The sequence below is a fragment of the Buteo buteo genome, chromosome 23, assembly GCF_964188355.1.
Source record: "Buteo buteo chromosome 23, bButBut1.hap1.1, whole genome shotgun sequence".
NCBI classification, from domain to species: Eukaryota; Metazoa; Chordata; class Aves; order Accipitriformes; family Accipitridae; genus Buteo; species Buteo buteo.
In genome coordinates this window covers 7,468,355-7,489,893 of record NC_134193.1, presented here as the reverse complement: position 1 = coordinate 7,489,893, position 21,539 = coordinate 7,468,355, and the positions used below count along the sequence as shown (strand labels likewise).

The 21,539-nt window shown below is 49.0% G+C and overlaps 1 protein-coding gene across 4 annotated transcripts in view; it reads left to right on the top strand.

The window, feature by feature from the left end:
* The window catches only part of LGR6 (leucine rich repeat containing G protein-coupled receptor 6), a 149,850-nt gene that overhangs the window by 68,598 nt on the left and 59,713 nt on the right, over positions 1-21,539 (top strand). For all 4 annotated transcript variants that reach the window (XM_075054633.1, XM_075054634.1, XM_075054632.1 and 1 more), the window contains exon 4: positions 8,317-8,388. In XM_075054633.1, coding sequence (XP_074910734.1) covers positions 8,317-8,388 — 72 coding nt within the window. The remainder of the gene's footprint in view (positions 1-8,316; positions 8,389-21,539) is intronic.

Sequence of the window (21,539 nt, the reverse complement as noted above, 5' to 3'; positions counted from 1 at the left end):
ATCCTGATCAGATCCTTGCTCCCTTTGGATCAGTAACCACTCCCGCAGTCATGTGCTTTCCTCTGCACTTTAATCTCCACCAAAAACCCACAGATCTTGAAGGAGGTATCTGGAGAGGGAATCTGAAGAGCCCATGAGGCAGAAAAGATCAGAGAAATGCTGGGATGTCAGGTATTAAAAGACAGGATCAGGAAGGAAAGTCCTGTCTCCTCACTTTAGACAGAGGCAAAGCACTGAGTTTATATTTAACCATTCTGACTCTGTTGAAAATCAAGACAAAAGAGGACCCAGGGAGGGCAAGTCACCCTTCAGGCTATACATTGAGCTTCCCTTGGGGTGCTGGGCTCTGACATCCAGCAAAGGCTACAAGACAGGCTGCTGGGCTGGATACCAAACTGCATCCAGACACAGGCTGTGATGCTTCTGCACCTCTTGATGCTGGGCAGGTTTTGGCCAGACAATGCTGTCCCATCTGGGCCCTGCCCTGCAGGACATGGGGCAGCAGGAGAGCAGCCAGAGGACAATGGGCAGAAGGATGAGGAAATGCCAGATCCTCACCTGTGGGGAAACTAGAAATTACAGGGGTGGCAGAGGAATGTAATTGGGATAATTCAGTCTAGAAGAAAAAAGGCTCAGGAGGCAGCGTGGGAATGTCAGGCATGGAGATGTGCAGGGTGCTCACACACCACTCCTCACCGGTGGGGCAGGGCAGGGCTGGGCGTGTTTGAAGTGGCTCCCTCTGCCCATGCCCTCCTCTTGCATCTCCTGCACAAAACTGGTCCATGGGCAGCACAAATGGTCTCAGGTCTCCTGGTGCACGCAAGGGGCAATCCAAGCCTCAGACACTCTGGCAGTCTTGGATCCCTGCTCCACTGACTCCTAATTTTCCTCTAATCACTCTGTTGTGCCCCACTCCCTCCATCCTGCCATTCTCAAAATGCTTCCCCTCTTCACCTTCCCGGGTCATCTTCTCACCATGTGCTCTGTGTGGACACGGGCCAAGTACAGGGACCACAGAGCACCATGAGCTTCCTTGCTGATGCACCCAGAGCCCATTCTCTCAAGGTGCATGGTGCAAGGCTGGTGGGACCCCTCTGAGAGGAGCATGACCCACAGAGGGTCATGTGGCTGGTATGAACTGTGCTCTGACACGTCTGTGATCCTTGTCCCTGGTTCTCCTTCCATGCTTGTGAAAGGGGAATGTAAGCCCCAGTGATCAATCTCATGGGTGCTCTCTGCAGCCCACTGGGATGGGGAAGCTGATCCAGGCAGACAGCTGTCATGCAAGGACCAGCCCAACCTCTGGGGCTCCTGATCCTGCATATGGGTTTGTTTCCGTAGCCGAGGTGTGCTGGAGGGATAGGACACTGCATCCTGCAGCCCAGTGAACTAGAAAAACAAATTGCTTTATTTAAAAACAGTGAGAAGGATCAGTGGTCTGGTGATGAACTAAAGGAACAATGAATCAACTGAGGTTATCTGGAGAGGTGAATGAGGATGGACATAAACGTTTAAGGACAAGCGGCTGCTGCAATAAAGAAGGAAATACATATTCTCCATATCTGAAGACAGGACTAGCAGGTTTTGGAGCAGATAGCACCAGGGATATTTCAGGACAGATTGCATCTACAGATGTGGATGCTCTGTCACAGGTTGGCTGAGGTTTGACAGGTGACAGGCATGGCTGGTGTTGGGAATGGCTGCCCCAAATATGACCAGCTGAAGCCCATAGGTATTCAGGAGCTGACTCACAGCAGGTTCAGAGATCTTACCTCTGATGACAGGGGTGTCTCCCAAGGACACAGGCTGGTAGCTGGGGATGGTAACAATTTTCATAATTTAATTTTAATGTGCTAGGGCCTTAGAGCTAATTGTGGTCATGTGCATGTCCACAAGTGAAGTCTCACATGCATCTTGGGCTGTCAAGGGGCCTGGTGCTTTCCCGGTCTTTCCAGAGAATTAGTTTATGTTTTAAAAAAGGATGGGAAACACCCTGGGAATTCCTCCACAAACCTGCCTGTGCAGATGGTCCTCTCCCTGCCCTCGGAGTGAATCCCAGAGCTACTGGAAGCAGGACCAGATTCTTGGCTCTGCCTCCTCCGGCTGCTTCACTGTACAAAAACCACCTGGAAAGTGGCCATGAAGATAGGCCTGTGCAGAAACTATGCAGGGGTACACCCAGGGAAGCAGGTGTGGGGAGACTTGGAAGAGAGCAACTGAAGAGCAAAACTGTCCCACTACCAACAAAACATCATGACACAGGGGAATATGCTGAGATCTTCATGCATCAAGCCTTGAGCCAGCCCCCAACCAAAGGCAAGGCAAGGCAAGATGTGGCCTCCTTGGCTCCCCTCAGATGAGTGCAGGCTGATCCTGATGTATGCTTAGCAGTGGAAGCTGGTGCTCTGAGGTCCTCCCAACTGATGGGTACATCCCTTTGCAAAAAGATTTGCAAGTGTACCTCTCCCAGGGGCTCTGCTCTGCCGCATGGCCAACCCACACCCTCCCCACAGAGGCTGATGCTCCATGCTTCAGTGCCAAGACCATTAGAAACCAGCTCCATAGGCTGGTTTGTCTCCTCTGCCAAGGTCCTTCCCTTGCAAAATTAACTACTTAGTCCATGATCTCCCAGCCTTGGAGCTTTCCAGGGTGGCAGAATATGCTATTTAATCACAGTCTCTGGAAAACTGGAAACTTCCCCATCCTTCCAGACCTCCTCATGAGCTGCCTGGATGCCCCTCACCTCCAAGTGCCCTGGCTGGAGCTTCATCAGCCAGGAACCATCCATCCCAGCTGGCCATGTGGCTGAGCTTGTGCTGCCATGGCCTCACACCACATCCCACCCTCCCATATGTATCCCTGTTCAAATTCTCTGCCGCACAAGCAGGATTGCCAGGCCTCTTACTTCCCTGGCTGAACATGCTGCAGCAGCAGCAGCAGCGCTTAGTAGACAAGAAGGAATCCCACACCAAACTCTGCAGGGAAAGACTCCAAGTACAACCACAACCTGAGCCTGCCTCACCCCAAAAATGTGGAGGGCAAAATGCCTGGGTGCATCCTCTTGGCTGCAGACCCTGCACTCACAGCAGCCAGCTGGGGTGGCCCACCCCGCTGCTCCGTTCCTCAACAAGCTTCAACCAGTCTGCCTGAGTGTGCAGACCCAGCGCTGCCCACATTCTGCCTGCACAGACAGTGGCGTGAGTGCTGCCCAGCACCTGCCTGCACAAACGTGTTGACCCAGTGCTGCATGCAGCCACTCCCACCCACATACTGCCCCAGTGCTGCCCATGGCTGGTCTCCATCAACAGGTAGGCTGGAGTGAGCCTGGCAAGAGTGGCCTTGCTCTGCACATGCCACATCTCCTGGCCAGACGGACCCTACCCTATGGCCACCCCCACTGGTCCCTCCTTCTCTTCTCCCCCTGAGCTGCAATCACAGCATCTCATGTGTTCCAGGACAGGCACTGACTAGCCTGGCTTGTGAACACACACCAAAAAACATCACCAAAAAAGCCATGTTGCCCCAGGGTGGCAGGCTTGCAGGTGGCTTGGGACCCTTCAGGAATCCTCAGACAGACCCTACCTCTTTGACAACCCCGAGCCTGTGCAGAACAGAAATGGCTTTGAGACAAATGGAATGGTGTGGCACATCCATGAGACGCTCCCATGGGGAGGGAAGAGGAACGTGCAGAGGTTGGAATGTCTTTAATCCCCATGCATAGGCTCCAGGCACAGTTGCCTCAAGCAATAACAGCCCTTTGACTGTGCTGGCTGAGTCACTTCAGCCTCCCAAGATGGGGACATTTTAACATGCACAGGCCTGTACCTCTGAGAGCTGTAAGTCTGCTGAGACTGTCTTGTGCAAGGATCCTGGTGTGATGGGACCTGATCCCAGCATTTTTCTGGTCGTTCAGGCATGGTCTCTACCAACAAACAATCCTCCTACTTCTGAAAATAAAACATGACCTCTGAAGAGTTGTGACATGCGGGTTCCAGTCAGACTGCTGTGGATAGCAGGTTGTGTGTCCATGTCTGCCACTGTCCGCAAGATCCAGTATGGTCACCTGAACAGTGCCAACCCAAGGTGACAGTGCACTATCCAGACCTGGTTTTGAGCACTTGCTGGCGTGAATCTTCTTTGCTTGTCATGTGCACCAATGTCCTCAGCTTGTCCAGAAGGCCTGGTGCTGCATTTGATAGTGGCTCATCAACCAGTGCAGACCTGTAGGACTTTACTCTTTGATACAGCTGCTAGAAGAGAGAAAATTGCACTCAGCAGTTGAGAAAATGCACCAGACAGAGTGGGCATAGGGCTGGATAGGTGGTGAGATTGCTCCATGGGCAGAAGAAGTCAAGCGCTCACTAAGGTTGTCTCCAGGCTGCTGTGAAGCAGCAGCTTGCAATAGGGAAGCTAATGAAGTCTAGAAATTTTGTTTGAATTGGAGCCAGGACCTGATGGAGAGGCAGGAGCAAAGACAGATGCCAGTGGAGAAAGGCTGAAGCCAGTGTGATCTGGGATCTCAGGGTTACTGTGATCTTGTGGACTGAGGTCCCAGTTCACAGACCATGTCTGTGCCTCAGCTGGTCATCCTGTGGTGTACCTAGAATCCTGATGCAGATCCCTGCACCATCCTCCATGCACACACTCTGCAATGCAGCTTCCTTTCCTGGGGGACCATGAATGCAGGGAGGGGACAGGGCATGCCCAAAGCTTTCAGGGACATGAAGTGAAGAGATGACTGGTTTTCAGAGTTGTTCCCTCTTTGCAATGCTGTTTACATAAGTCATACAGTGACCCCTTAATGCAGAACGTATTGGCCATCCTTGGAAATGGCCTGGAGTCCAGGACTCCCACTGTGGGTGCTCTCCTCAGTGAACTACAGCATTGGTCTTTTGCATCTCATAGAAGACCAGCATCCCAAAAGGGGAAATGCCACCACTTAGACAGAGAGGGACCCTGTGACCCTGTCACAGCTCTCCAGGTGCCCTGCTGTCCTCTGAACCCTTTTGCCATCCTCCTTTTGTAGTGGCACCTGGGCACCCCAGTATAGAGCAGCCCCAGGACCCAGATGCCACAGTGAGAAAATGTGCTCCTGCTAGTGTGTAGAGACTTCCTTGACATCATCCCACAGGTTTTGGTACAATTATTCGAGCTCTTGCCAAAGTCATGCTATATGTTGTTGTTGCAAGAGCCTTTTGTGGAAAAAAAATAATATGCAGGAATGGTTTAACATGCCATGTAAGGATTGACTGCAGGGACCAGGGGCCTGACTGGGGTTGTCCTTAAAACCATACTGTAAGAAAAGCCATCCTGGGACACCCAGTGGTAGATGCAGCATATCTTTTCCTGCTCAACCTGAGTTCCCAGTGAGAAGAGCTGGGGCTTTCCTGAGCTTGAGGCTGAATGAATAACTTCTTGTTTAATACCAGGGTGGCCCTGTCCCTATAAAATTATCTAACCCTGTCTGGAACTATTTTTTGGCCTCTCTGTATCATGCTCTGATGATGACTTATTGGAGTAATTACATGCCATGTGAAGAAGCATTGCTTCTTGTCCCAGTCTCAGCATCTGAAAACTTCTCTAGCTGCCCTGCTGTTGTGAAAAACAGCACTGTCCAGCACTCCAGTGGTTTCAGAGGTCTCTGAAGCATCTTTCTTAAATATCATTTGTCTGTGCCAAAATGGCTTCATTTTGGAATCAGCCCATGCTGGTGGTGGTCTGGAAAGTTTCTCAGTCTGTGTCACTGGTTGGAGGAGGGACTTGTGATAGATGGGAGGCAGCAGGATCCAGCAGTAGTATGACAATGGGGTTTGCTTTAATATTGACTCCAGATATTTCCACTGATCAACTCTGAACACTGAGCTCAGATTTCATAGAGCCACTGAGATCCAATTGGTGTCCCAGCAAAACCCCAACAGTGCTTCCTAAAGCCCCACTCTGTATCACTCCTTATTCAGCTCTGCATCTTCTTGATTTTCAACTGACCTGAATTGTTGTTGTACTTCACTGGGCAGCAGGATGAAGCACACCTCGGCTACGGAAACAAACCCATATGCAGGACCAGGAGCCCCAGAGGTTGGGTTGGTCCTTGCATGACAGCTGTCTGCCTGGATCAGCTTCCCCATCCCAGTGGGCTGCAGAGAGCACCCATGAGATTGATCACTGGGGCTTACATTCCCCTTTCACAAGCATGGAAGGAGAACCAGGGACAAGGATCACAGACGTGTCAGAGCACAGTTCATACCAGCCACATGACCCTCTGTGGGTCATGCTCCTCTCAGAGGGGTCCCACCAGCCTTGCACCATGCACCTTGAGAGAATGGGCTCTGGGTGCATCAGCAAGGAAGCTCATGGTGCTCTGTGGTCCCTGTACTTGGCCCGTGTCCACACAGAGCACATGGTGAGAAGATGACCCGGGAAGGTGAAGAGGGGAAGCATTTTGAGAATGGCAGGATGGAGGGAGTGGGGCACAACAGAGTGATTAGAGGAAAATTAGGAGTCAGTGGAGCAGGGATCCAAGACTGCCAGAGTGTCTGAGGCTTGGATTGCCCCTTGCGTGCACCAGGAGACCTGAGACCATTTGTGCTGCCCATGGACCAGTTTTGTGCAGGAGATGCAAGAGGAGGGCATGGGCAGAGGGAGCCACTTCAAACACGCCCAGCCCTGCCCTGCCCCACCGGTGAGGAGTGGTGTGTGAGCACCCTGCACATCTCCATGCCTGACATTCCCACGCTGCCTCCTGAGCCTTTTTTCTTCTAGACTGAATTATCCCAATTACATTCCTCTGCCACCCCTGTAATTTCTAGTTTCCCCACAGGTGAGGATCTGGCATTTCCTCATCCTTCTGCCCATTGTCCTCTGGCTGCTCTCCTGCTGCCCCATGTCCTGCAGGGCAGGGCCCAGATGGGACAGCATTGTCTGGCCAAAACCTGCCCAGCATCAAAAGGAGCAAAGGGATCACAGCTGGTGTCCTTGCTCCTCACACCCCTATGTAGCCACCCCCAAAGCATCTCTGCACCTTCCCAAGAGCATGTCTGTCTTGTCTTGGGTCTCCAGGTATACCCACCAGCCCCAGACAGTTTTGGCAGGGCTGCAAGCCTGTGCCCAGTTGTATTTGCACAGCTGCTTGTCCCTGTCCATCCACGGAGCCTTTCTCTTGGTCTCCCTGCAGCAACCTGCATTTTCCATCCGCTCTCCCACACTAGTTGATCTCTGCACCCCTCTTCATATGTGCATGGTGCCTTGTGCAGCCCCGTGTTGTCAGCAGAGGTAGCAACCTTCCCCTCCCAGCTATCATCTGGGTCCTTAGCAATAATGCTGAGTGTCATCTCCAGGAGAGATGCTGTAGACCCTTAAGCATGTTCTTCATTTGAGAGGGAACCATTTATTAATTTGAGTATGGCCCCTCTGCTGCCTTTTTGTACCACATCAAACGTGTCTTCTCTCCTGCATTGCATGCCAGCATTTAACATCTTACTAAAGTAAAGCTAAAGTCATGGTAGATGATGTCTATGTTTTCTTCTCCATTCTCATGGGCTTTTACCCCGTATAGAAAAAAACTAGATTGCTTTGACACAACCCATTTTTCACTAGACACTACTGACAGTTGCTTGTTTCCCTACTTTTTCTTCTGTGTACATCCAAATCATTTAATGGTAAGTCCCCATTTTCTTCCAGAAATTGAAGACGTTGGTGGCCTATAGCTTCCCTTTTTTAAAGATTGTCTCTACAATTGTCTTTTTCAACTTTCATTTCATGACAGATTTCTGAATCCTCTGCAGTAAAGCTAGCAGTCACAGTAATGGCAAAGTTTCTTACTTGGTTCAGTACTCTTTGGGCTGCCCCTCACTGCTAAGGCCATGCTCTGTCCCTTTGACACAGTCCACAGGCTAGTTTCCATAGACTCTGCAGAGGTAACCACCACTGGCACACACTGGGAGAAGGATGTCTTGTACAAGTATAAATACAGGACAACTCAGCTGAAAGCACTGGTATTATCCTGGACTAACAGACGCAAGTGTGCAGTGGAGAGACCCCTTTACGGTCACATCCTCCCAGTGGATCCCCCATTGCAGCACCAAAGTCACCCCTGGGACCCTCTGCTGCAGGATCCTGGGCCAGCCTGGACTGCAGCTCACCGGCCAGCTGCCTGCAAGCTTGCTTAAGAGCCCTGGGTGACCAACATGGTGCTTTCCAACCCCTCTAGCTTTGCAACATGAGTCCAGGACAGCTTCAGAAACAAGCAGCAACAAACTCCATTTTATGTCAGGCTTTTTTTTTTTTTTTTTAACAAAGTTTTCTTTTTTCTAATTATAGGATGTTGCAGAACAATCAGCTGAGTCGCATCCCTGCAGAGGCACTGAGAGATCTTCCAAACCTCCAGTCTCTGTAAGTCATTAAAATTCAATGCTTCGAGCTGCACAGTCCCCTGGGGGCCCCAGGCTTCCCAGCATTTGAGTCATTAGTTCCTTTGTCAAGGATGTTCTGTCCCTTCTTCCTTTTCTTTTCCAATTAAAGCAAAGATTACTGTCACTTAGCATAGAAGGGAGGGGAGGGCAGTTTTCAAGGAAGGAACACTGTCTTGGTAAAGGACGTTGAAATTACAGCTCCCCGTGTGTTTGTTGTGATGAAAAGGCCACCAGTGCCAATGCATATTTCAAGGAACACTGAAAAATATCCACGCAGAAGGGGCTCCGTCCTCTCCGCTGCCAACCACAGTGAGGAAGGGACCTGCCAGGGAGCACAGAGGGCTCTCTGGTCTGTCAACATGCGAGTTGGGCTGTTTTACCCAGATAGAGGATAGTTATGTCAGGGTAAAAATGCTTTAAAACATTTCTATTGATTCAGCCATGAGAAGAAGCTGAGGCTGCGATTGTGCTTTTCCTTTAAAGTAACTATATCTGCAGTAGATTTGTGCTACTGTATCCACTAAAAATCACACGTCACTGAAATATTTGCAGTTTTCTTGAGTGTGGACACACTTGCAATCAGACCCTGGTAGTGCCACTGAATTTAGGGAAGCTCTGTTTGGTAATAGCCCAGCTGGTGTAAGCAGCGCTGCCGAAGCTTGTAAGAGCATTCTGAACTGGGCTGAACCACTCAAAAACTAACTTTAACCCTAACCCTTAACTTCAGTCCTAGTCTTACTGTGTGTTTTATCATAGAAATGCTGGCTGGAAGCAGTTCCTGGAGGCTTCCAGGCTGGCCTTCTGCTTGGAGCAGGACTGTCACCAATACTAGGTGGAGCAGTTGCAGCTTTGTCTGTCCAAGCCTTGAAACCCTCCTATCATGGAGATTCCCCCCTCACTGTTGACCTGGCCTGGGGCTGTTCTTCATGGGGAAGAAGCTTTTCCTCAAGTCCAACCTAAAATTCCTGGAGCACAATTTGTGGTCATTACTCTTTGTTTGATCCCTTGGAACTACCCAGGAGAGCTTGGCTCCACCATCTTTAGTTGTGGGTCACTAGCAGATCTCCTCTTAACCTCTTCTCTGCTAGGTGAAACCAACCCAGCTCCTTCCACCTCTGCTCGTTGGGGCAAGTTCTCTGGGACCCTGACTCAGTTGCCAGCCCTCCACTGGACCCATCTGGTTCCTCTTCATCCTTCTTACACTGGGCAGCCCAAAACTGCGCACAGTTCTCCCTGTGTGGCCCTCCCAGCACCAACTAGGAGTTTCTGTAAATATTAATTTAAATATTAATTTACAATGGGGGTGTTGGCTGTGCAGGATATGAACACTCTTTCTGCCAGGAGAGATTTGAAACATTTGTTGCTGAAACACCATTGGCACATGGTGGTGGCTGTTATTAAAATGTGTTGACATCACCACTAGTGCCAGAGTCAAGACCTCCCAGTCCAGGGATTTGGAGATTAGATTGTTTTCCAGGTGAATTCCCTTTCAAGGGAAATTTGACATGGAAGGTCACTGCAGTGGGGTTGCCCCAGAAATGCCCCTTTCCCCCCTCAGCCTGTCTCTCCTATGCCCCTGAAAGTGTGTGACAACCAGTGCCACCAGAGCCCATGGTTGGATAGACCCAACCTTTGCTTCTGAAGTTTCAACTGCCTGCACACACCATGGCTGCTTGGGCCACCTGGCCTGGGGCACACACCACTGATGGGTGGCCACCTCAGCCAGTGCTGAGGTGTCCGTACACTCCATCCCCTCAGCCAACAGCCCCCCCCACCCCCCCAAAATAACACATAGCACATGAGAAATGCAAAACGCTCCAAGCAGCTGCTCACAGCACTTTTGGGCTTCATTGAAGGCTCAGGGTGGGAGGATGGTTTATCTTGAATCAACACAGAAGTACCTGCTCTTAGTGCACTTCGAGGCCACCTCATCCAGTGTGGGCCCCCCAAGTGTCTCCAAAGTTGGGTGAGAAAGGAGAGCTTGGGCCAGCTGGGATCTTGTGTTCTTCCTGCAGAAACTGAACAGTAAGAGGAAATGTTAGGAAGAAACAAGCTTCTTCAGACAACCAGAGGGAGACTAGGCTTGGAATAAAATCAGAGGGCTGAGTATCAGGCCATGGCTGGTTAGGACATGCCTAGTGCCTGTCATATTAGGACTGGTTTCAAGAGCCACAGCAGCAGTGGCAAGATATTTCTGTTGCCAGTTGTGTCCCATTTGCCCCCAGAGCATGCTGCCCCAGCCAGCAGGATCCCATCCAGGATCTGAGGTGACTGAGCAGGGACCTCCTGCCTTTCCCCAGCAGCCTTGGCCCTTTGGACCAACCTATCTGGGCTGTTACTCCCCTCAAACCTGCCCTCAGCCCCTCAGCCCTGGTAGTTCAGGCAGGTCTTTCTTCCTAGCAGTGCACAAGCACCCATGCCCAGTCTCTCTGGGCTCCTTCACGCCTCCTCTCCTCACCATTCATTTTTAACATACTTGTCCTCAACCCCCCAGACCAGGGCCACCTCTTCTGAGCCTTCCCCAGCTCCACCTCTGTGGCTCAGGTTCCCTTCCCAGCCTCTCACTGGACCCAAATTCCTGTCCCAGACACAAACTGTGCACAGGAGGGACTGAGCCAGTGGCCTCCCACTCCTGTCTCTTCCTTAAAAAAAGAAAAAACCTGTTAGACATGACAAGACCTGGGTTCAGGGTGGGAGAGGGGGCAACAACTTCTGACCTGCAGGACTGCTCTACCCAATGCTCTCGACTACACCAGCCAGACCCACAGCTTATCCATCAGCCATCAGGCACAGTGAGAGTAAATAAGTTCAAAGGAAGGTTCCTGCTGAGAAAAGAAGCATTTAATGGGATGGAGCTTAAAGTGCCCCTCCAGCCGAGGGAGCCTGAATACCTGTTCTTATGGTCACAGACTGCCCAGGGCTTCTGGACCATCTTTACACAGATGACTATTTAAACAAACACCCTTTTTGGGAGGCCCAGCTTTGAGAACCAGCAAAGTATCAGAAAATAAGAGACGTGCACTGGGAAAACAGTACAATCCCTTGTGGCAGAATCTGCTGTTGGCAACACCTCTCCCCCTGAGTCAGACAGGTATCCTGCTCGCCAAGTCAGAAAGGTGGGACCTGCTGTGGTTGAGCTGGATCTTCTTCATCACATCTCACCTGATCAGAGAAACTGGAAAGGGATTAGCTAAGCCACAGGCAGTAAATTAGTGGGAATTGGTAGACACAGCAAAACTGTGAGGCAAGATGCTGTGGATCTTTCCCCATTAAGATAATAACACCTGCATATAGCCATCTCTAGCTGCACACTTAGAAGTGATTTCTGGAGACTTCACCCACTGTCAGTGCTTGCACTGCTTTGGCAAGAATGACATGAGCATGGGAAGGCAAAGTGATCTTCCCTAGGGCAACAGCAAAGTCAGGAGTAGGACCTAGGTGTCCTGGCTCCACTTGCCACATTAAGGTGTTACCACGTCTCATTCAAGACTCTGCAATGGCACGCTTAGTATGTATAGCCAGCAGTCATCAGGAGAGGAAGTATTTAGGATAGACTGTGTGAAAGATGAAAAGCTCCCAGGAGAGAGGTTTCTGTAACGAAAAGCAAGCGGCAAAACAGTAGTATCTTCTGTAGGTCTCACATCAGTGAACCCACCTCACCCATCCTGTTCTTTCTGTGCTTACGAGAATTCAGGGTAAAGCCATAAAAGATCAGTCAGGTCCCCTACAGTCGCTTTTCCATGCTGTGCCCGTAAGGCTAGGTCCAACTCTTCAAACTTGGGGGGGGGGGGGGCAGTCACTGGAAGCAAAATCTTCAGAAGTGTCCCACGCAATGGAGACCTCTTCCCTGTCTGAGCTACCTGGTTAAAGGATTGGCAGAAGGTACCTCTCAGAAAGACCCTGATTGCAGATCACCAACAGGCTGCAGTAAAACCTGCCCTCAGTATGGAGAGTACAGGAGGTAGTTATTCTCCAAGATAGTTATTCTCCAAGATAGTTATTCTCCACAGACAGTTATTCTCCAAGGACAGGCACAAGCCAGCTGCACCTCACATTAGCACTGCATCAACCCCTGCCTGTGCTTCTAGCTTGGCCACTTGAAAGTGTAGAGGGCACATGCAGAAAAAGATGATGATTTGCACTTTCTCCTCTTTATACAGAAACTGTACAACGAAGAATCCTTAGGCACAGTGAAGGCCCAAGAACCATGTCTGGTAACTAAGCCAAGCATGTCTATGAGGCACAGCCCTGCTCTGGGTGGATAGGGACATTTTTGAAGACACACAGTGTTTGTTACAAGATTGTACCACTGCTGTGTCTCACGCTGGTGAAAGCATGACCTGCTTTCATCCTGGGTCTCCATCCTGTGCTGCTCCCCCAAGGGAGAAGCCAGTGCTTGCAGAGTCTTGTAATTCTCTTTCTAGCTCATGTTTAGAAATGCTTTTCTGTAGCCACCTTTTCCTCCTTTCTCCTATCAAACAGGAAAATGATCCATAAAAATAAGAGACCTGATTTGAAAAACAGGAGTGGCACAGTGTGGACAGTCACTATGTCTTAAGGCAGATACAGAGCTAAGATGCTCTGCTTGGTTTTCACTGGTGTCATGACTTCTCCAAATGTAGTTACTAATCTCAGGCCAAGAGCCTCCAGTACAGGTCCACATTAGAAAGTTTCTTTTTTTTCCCTCTTTTTCAAATATCTGAGTAATTTTCCACAAGTTTATGGGACTCTTGTGTATTCGTTGCCAAAAAAATTAGCCAGCCTGGAACACCCATAGGTCACCCACAGTATGGTTTCCAAGCATTACTGGTCAGGCTATCTGAGACCCACTGTACTCGTGTTGCCCAGAGACTATTTTTTTCCATTCAGAAGAGGAATTGGCTTTATGGCACACCATGACAGTTCATGAGTTACCAGACTTATATGGCACTTCATGGAATATTAACTATCTGCTTTGCAGGTTGGCAACACATGCTGTGCAGGCAGGATGGCTGAAAAGGGGGGTGAAAATGGGAGCCAACAGGAGTGGGGTGGAACAGACAGCTGTACTAGACAGAAAGGAATTGTGTGCTGGTTATTTTCCTGCTCTTTCAGATATTTGCATTTGATGTCCACATTCGTCATTCTGGCATTCAGGCAGGATTTGAAGGGAATGTATCTATCTCTTATGGACAAGCTGACACAGGAGAGGAAAAACAGACTTTTCGATACAGAAGGCTTCTCTCAGGTTTACAACAGAAGCAGCCGAACTAAGTGGAAGCTGAGAACAATTGTTTTGAGCATAGCTCTACCAGTAGGACTTACCAGGCAATTCAAGGGATGAGGTGGCCAAACAAGTAAACCAGAAAGGCATACTTCTAGCCACCATGAGAGGTTGGTATTTACTGCCTGCACAGTACCAAGTTAGAGCTGAAATGTAGCAAAAACCTGATGTGTCAGTGGAGTCTCTGAAATAAGAGAGAGAAAAATAATGTTTAATAAACTCCAGCTGTCTCCAAAGGTAGCAGCTGTCTTGCCTTTTGAGCATTCAGAGAGGATGCCCACTGAGATAGGACACATGCACCCAAGCCTTAGTAGCACTTGGAATTGAACTGCTGGGTCCCTTTGCTGCACTGCTGAGGTCCAAGCTGGGGTCCCAGGCATGAGGCATGTTCAGACCTGTATTGAAGTCCCTCTGCTTGCCAGCTGAGAGTGCCAGACAGTGCAGGCAGCCAGATGCTCCTCAGACTCCACAAGATACATGCTGTGAGGTCATGGTACCAGCTACGAAGTTTGCAGCAAGTTTGGGAGTCTCTAACAGCAGGACATCAATTTGTACATACATGGTCAAGGAGAGGAAAGTCCGGGCAGAAAGAAACTCCAATAAACGTTGTCAGTCAGAGAGCAGAAGGAAAGTTATTCCTCCTTTTTATTGGGGGATGCTGCACAGAGAAGTAGGGTACTCCTGTCCGGAATGATCAGAGATCATGGCACAGTCAGGGCATGAACTCTACCCCCCAGAGTACCTTGCCCCGGGAAACCTTGTTCCACGTTGGAGCTCTCTTGCATTGCACATGCACCCTGCATGCCTTCCCACACAGGTTTTTTTGTGGCAGCCTGAACAAAAGACTCCACCTCCAGGGAGAGGAAGCAGCAGCTCTCTGTTAACATGGCCTGGGTCCTGCTCTCACATCTGTCTCTAGAAGACCAGAAACAAGGCAAGAGAAACACTGGCCAGTTGTCACAAAGACCATGCTTACACTGCTCTCCTGAGGGCCTCTCCCTGCTCTTCCCTTCTGACCTGGCTAGGATGACGATCTGTCTTCAGGCAAGGAGCTTTCTCAAAGCTGCCAGCCCAGGAGCTTCAGGTGTGCAGGATTTTCCATGGGACATGTGGTGTCACCTGCAAAAGATGTGTTGTAGTGCAGGAACCAGCAATGGGAGGACACTAATTTTAACTAACCTAGATGAGGCATACTGGCTTTGAGGAAACCTAAGTTACTGAAGTTCCAGTCCTTCACAGGAGAGACAGCATGCCAAAAAACTGACTTTGGATTCAGGCAAGTTTGGGTGAGGTGAGAGGGTCAAGGTGTTCCCCTGTGGATGCTCTCCAAGAGGCTGTTCCTATTGCCCTGTGTGATCCCTCCATACCTTTTCTAAGCAAGGAGGAGGCAGTCCTGAGTTTTGGCAAATAATATTTCAAACATACTAACAGGGCTTCCTCCTGCAAACTCTAACACAGGTGCTGGGAAGACTGGCAAACCAGATGGATGTTTCCAGTCATTTAACATAACTCTGTGCCAAGGGCATTTGTAGGTCTAGGACAACCATTCCTGATCACCTCATGTGCTGATCCAAAGCTTGGCTGCTCCAGGTTGGCTTACTGCGTATCACCGAGTATCACTGATCAGGGACTTCATGTGGTCTGGGCCACTCCTCCTCCAGAGGGAGATATCCACTATGGGGGGTCAGCATTTCCCGACCAGAGGTGTTCATGATTTACTCTGCCCCATGGATGTCAGCCAGCCTGAGGAGGCAAGTACAAATCTACCCAAATACCCCCATCCACATCAGACACACCTGTCCTTACAAACACCCCTCATCACAGGTCTTCTGAAGCTGCAGCCATGCCTGTGGGGCCAGAATCAGACCTGCCCTGCTCCCTGTCAGCTACAGGATGTGGAGGCATCATTGCCTGGAGCCCAAGCTGTCAGGAAGGAGACCTTGGCGGGGATCACTAAATGAATACAAAGAGGAATTTGGATTTCAAAAGAAGAGAATACAAAGCTCTGGAGACTGAGCCTCCTACCAAGTGTGAGGAAGCTGCTTCCCAGCAGGCTTGCTTTAACTGGGAAGCATGTTGGGAAGCCCAGTGGGGAGGATTAGAAAGAACACGCACACCTGATGGCAATGCTCTGAGCCCTGCAAGGGGTGCCAAGGCTTTGCGTAATGCTCTGATCCAGTTGTGATCCCGTGGCAGAGTATCTGGTTACCAGTGGTTTATAGGTGCAGTAACAACATACGATGTGTATTCTGGAAGAGTCGTGTGTCAGTCTAATTAACGACTTTGTGGTTTGTGAGCACTTAACTAAAGCAGATGGGCACTGTGTCTGTTCCTCTGCCAGGCAGAAGGAGTCCAAGGTATTTCAAAGTGAGCAGGTGCTATAAATTATAATTACCAGGCTTGCAGAGGTAGAGAAAGCAAAGAGAAAAGAAACCTGATGGATTAAGAGATCAAGATAAACTCTTGGTTTTTCTTTTTCAAGTACTTATGGAAAGTGAGGAGAATGGCTGGCTCTTTCTGGAGTTTCTCTCAGATCAGCACTTTGGGAAAGTGCTTAGCGTGTGTCTGGCTCCTCTGGGTGGGTGTTGCCTACAGCAGTTTGGAGGGGGAAGGACAGATTAGTGCCAGCCAGAAGAGTATCACAGTTTTTCCACTATGGGTGGATATATGGTGTCCTCAGGACAGTCATCACAGCTTCTTCCACCTGGTTTTGAGGCCAGGGGCTCCAGGAGGATAAGATTTCTAAGTGGCCCAGTGCAGCTTTCCCAAAGTTACCACTGTAGTTCAGGTCCACAGTACCAGCCTGTGCTTTCAGCATGGTGATCTGATTTCTAGCCTATGGCCATGAGTCCAAGAGCTCTGCATTTCCTTGGGGTTCATTCCTCCAGACTGGGGAGGAACTGCACTAATAGCTAATTGCTGGGATTTTGGGAGGCTTTGGGCATCCCTAGGACAGTAGCAGGTTTTCTGAATCAGTAAGACACAGCAGCATAGGCACAAAGCTTCTGGAGTCACATTTCTCCCTGCTGGATAAAGGCATCCATTCATTTATCTCCTGCCCCATGGTAGCTCATTTTTCCTCCCACAGAGATTTGTGGCTGCATGTCACTTCATGTGGACCTCAGACCCTAAGCGTGTGGACATAGGTGGCACAGAGATGCTGACACAGATAAAGTCATCTAACCCCCGGTGGGCCATCAGCAGTGTGGAAGGCTCCAGCTGAGCTCATGTCCATGTGTCTGAGCAGCACACTTTAGTCAAGAAAGAGAACTAGATGCACTGGGGGAGAAACTCATCTCCTGGGAAGCAGGCACCTGCCTTCGTAGATGGATCACTCAGAGCAGTGCCTGGTCCTCTCTATTCACAGCTGGAGAGGGACACACAGTTCAAAAGGAGACATCTGAGTACAGTTGAGATGACTTCTAGCTGTGATACCAACCTGTGCATCAAACTTGATGTCCTCAGTAAGTCCTTGGTACCTGGAGTATGACATGTGGATCAGGGAGTTAACCACAGCTCTAGCCCATCCCCTGGCCTGCATGTGCAGGGGGTTGTCCAGAAACATCTAAAGATCTGGTAACCCTGTTCCAGAGGAAAGAGAGTATGTAAATCATAGTCCATCAATACTAAAATTTGGGATAAGAGGGAACTAGAAGTCTGGTGTCTTGGCTAAAGGTCTGCAAAGCCCATTCAGCCCAATAAAGTAATTTTCAGATATTTCTGCATCGTCCAAGTGATCAGCGACAGTCAAGGCCTTGGACTAGCCTTGACCGTGGGATTTCCCCACAGCTGTTGCTGCCCCAGCAGCCTCCAGCACACTAAGCCCGTACCTTACTTCATCCTTGCATTTGCAGGCACAGAAACACATTGTGGCACATGAGACTTGGAGAATGGTTCCCAGCCACTTTTCAACAAATCTCCCCATTGCATTCACCTCCTCCTCTGCCATCAGTCTCTCCTATCTCTCAGTCATGCCCCAGACCCTGCTCTGCGATATTCCCTTTCCCCAATAGCAGCTGCAGCACTTCCCTTCGTGAGGAGTGAAGCCTCAAGATTCTGCACTGTGAGGTCAGGGTCTTCTTGCCTCCTTTCCACAATGCACTTTAAGTCTTCTCTTGTCTCTCTGGCAAGATGCACCATAATGCTAGCAAATACTGGCTTCAGTCCTTGTGGGCAGTTTGTTAGCCCTGTATCCCAAAAGGATTGACTCTTTTGCTGTTGGGCTTGATGGTGTGTTTGCTAAAGCAAAGGGGCCCAGGAGAAAAACCTGTGGCCTTGTCTCCATCTGTCTTCTGTCTCTTGGCAACTCCTCCTGCATGCAGCATGTCAGGGAAGCAACTGCAGATAAGCAAGAGACCTTCCCTCCATGTCAGCATGTGTTAGTCACCTAGAGCAAACTGTTTCCTGCTACCTGGTGACTAATGCACCCAGTACACAGTTAGCCATTACCACTGCAACAATACACAGGTGGTGGGCAACAGCCCAATAGGTCCCATTCCCTGGGATCCTGTCCTTGCTCTCATTTTCGTTCTTCTTTCTCCCTCACAGTCTTTGTTCACTGCATCCCTCTGAAATATTTCCAGGATACACTTGGCACTCTGCCACAATTCTGTTGTTCCCAGTCTCCCTAAGGAGGACTCCAGTCCCATCAGCACTGGTTCTGCTAATGTCACCTTCCCATTTCAGATGCTTATATGACAGCAGTGTCTGTCCTTTTTACATCTCTCCTGCAGAAGGATTCAATGCCTTCATGATCTGACAGGATGCAACCTGGAGGGCAAACAGTGTCATATACACTGTTCTTAAAAATATTGCAAGCATTTTCATGTTTTCTACAAATATCATTTCCCATTATGTTCTGATTTCACTTCAGCTTTATTGACTCATAATCTCTTAGTGCTCAATCCACCTGACATATACACTCCTTGCATACAGGTTAATTTTACCTCCAACTAAAATGATCCAGTTCCTCCAACCCATTGGTTTGCCACTTCTCTGAAATCTTTAGCAGGAACCTTTTGGAATCTTATGGAAATGCAATAAAGACTACTTCATCCCCTGTCCCTCAAGGCAGGTAATTATTTTTATACATATGGCCAGAGATTAAAATGCGAAGAATGACTTATAGCACTCCGAGAACATGTGGACTTTGATGTAGACAAAGGAGGAAAGTTCTTCCCACCTGATCAGATTCTCACAAGCATATAAATTCTTATGACAGAAGGAAGAAAAAAATTACTTTGGAATCAGCATGGCCTGAAGAGCTCAGTCAATTCATTCCTCATTTCACTTCTTTGATCTATTTGAGATTTGGCAGTTTGCTGTTAACAGCAATATTCTTCTCTATAAATCACATGTGATGCAGTAAGGTTTAAGAAAGGTATTGTTTCCATTGGGTGTTTAGAGGATAAAAGCTATGGGAAAAACAGAAATCTATAAAGTCAACATAACATACCAGTGACTTACAATCTGTTGGCATAGAAGTTGTCTTATGACAAGACCACCTCAGTCCTGTAACATGACTTATTGACTAGAGGGTCTTTCTGGAGCACAATGAAAAAAGAGGTCAGGGAAGAGCAGTGAGGTAGTTCTTAATGGCGAATCTGAAGATGGACTGAAACAAATGAACCACAAGTACTTTTGATACTTGGTGGTTGCTGCTACTGAGAGCATAGGACCTTGAATTTCACCTGTTACAGACCACTTTGCAGCAGAAAGCATGCCTGTGACAGGAAAAACAGCCCAGAAAAAGTGTCACAGTGCAGGCAGCATGCTAAAGAAGTTCATTCCACTCTAGAGGACACTTGCTGCTCAAAACCTTCCTGCCCCATCTCTGAAATCCCCTCTTTTCCCTGAGACACCTCTTCTTAGCAGACAGCTCTGGAGAGGAGCATAGCTAAGACAGTGGAGTTTTGTCCCCATTCTTGTTTTCAGAAGTCTGGTCTCCATTTTGGCATTTCAAGTGTTTAATGGTATTTCTACAAAGAAGAAATCTAGAAGGGGCAAAGAGCAGATATCTACCACATCCAAGTGAACACTACAGTCAGGCATGCCACACATCTGGATGTACTGCAGGTAACTTTCATGCAGTGATGTAGCCATGGTGTGGTGACTCCTTGCTGAATTTTGACTGCTGTTAGTATTCCTCACTGGCTGTAGGGAAGCAGGAGCCTCTCTGGCTCCACATGTCATGATCCTTCCTCCCAGGTGTAGTGCGCATAATCTGAGATTCACCTGAAAATGGCAAGGTGGCCCCTGTAGCTTGTGTAGTTGAGCCAGTGCACAGGCAGTGAGGAAATGTTACAGTTGTGTTTTCTTTCTTTGGATTCAGGTGGGCTGATGTCCCTGGAAGGGACTGAGGCTCTCCTCCTCTATGGCCACATCTCATAATTTGGTTCAGGGATGGTAAGCCAAATTCAGAGGAGTTACTGCTTTTTGGCATAGAGTTTGAGCAGACAAGATTTTTCTGATTCTGTGTACCACAGGCTGTCATCCAACCTGCCGCTCGCTACCTCTTTTCTCCACTTCACCCAATCTGAGCTGTCACTGAAGACTTGTGGTTGTGACCAGGATCAGCAGCAATAGCTTGGCAATATCAGACCAGGTTTGAGGAGAAAAAGGTGCATTAAAATACAAATCCAGTTCAACATTCAGATTTTGGAGTTGTTCCTCTGCTTATACTGGCCTGATCCAAATCCCTGGTCTGGGTTCAAGAGTATCCCAGACTACGAAACGAAGTGTGTCACTGGACCTTATTTCTTATTCCAGCAGCTTTCTCTGCCATGCAGCTTGTCTCCCCATATTGTTTATGGAATGTTCCCCAGTACCTTTGAAGAGCAATAGCATTTTTACTGCAATGATGAACAATAATACATTTTCAAAAGCCATTGGCAAATCCACTTGGCAGAAAATGCATCACCCTCTTTTACAGGGGCAAAAACTGTGGCTCGGTCACTGTGCCCTTGGTAGGACCCAACAAGCAGCTTCACTGCCTTCCCTTTGCAGCCCTCAAAGAACAGCAGCGGGATCAGCCACACTGGCATTTGGCATTACAATAGAGTAGCCTGGGCCAGGTATGTAGTTGGGAAGTCAAGTGGCTGGGACCAGGAGGCTGGTGTCTTCATGCCTCTGCTATGACTGGAGTACTAGATCCTTCCCTCATGGTGGGAGATCCTAAGATACCACCAGGAAGGAAGTCAAATTCTTCTGAGTCATCCTCCATGGCCTTGCTACACAACCTTCCTTCCCTTCAGGTAAGCTTCTGATGTGCCCACGTCTCCCTCAGGCAGACCAGGTGGATTGGTCTCCTCTGACCGTAGCCATCTAGATATTACTCATCTCAGCTAGTCAGCAGTGGAAAATGATCAGCATCTCCAGAGGGTGAATCATCCCTGTTATCTCAGAGCCCTGTCTAGGGGGGGATGAATCACACTTTGGAGGACTCTCATTTTCTTTTCTGGCTATGGAAAGACCCTATAATTGGTTTCAAGTTCTGTGTGAATAAGGCTGGGTGAGATGTGTTTTTACTAACCCTGGAGAGCAAAAAAATGCCCCTCTCCCCACCCCTCACTTTTAGCTGACAAAACCAGATCACCAAGCTAACACACATCATCAGAGCATGGGTACCAAAGCAGAGCTGAGCATCTCTCCTTCCCCATGGCCCTGTGCACATGACCCAGCACACACTTGAGTAGCCCTCAGAGAAACCTATCAGAGGAGATTGTCTTGCCCAAAATGCAAGTGCAAGGAGCAGCTTACCCATTAACCAGAGAGGAATTTTTCTGCACTCCAGAGCTGGAGGGATTTGAATTTGTAACCACTCTTCTGGAGGCAAGTCAGAAATGAGAAAGGCTTCTGACATGAGTACT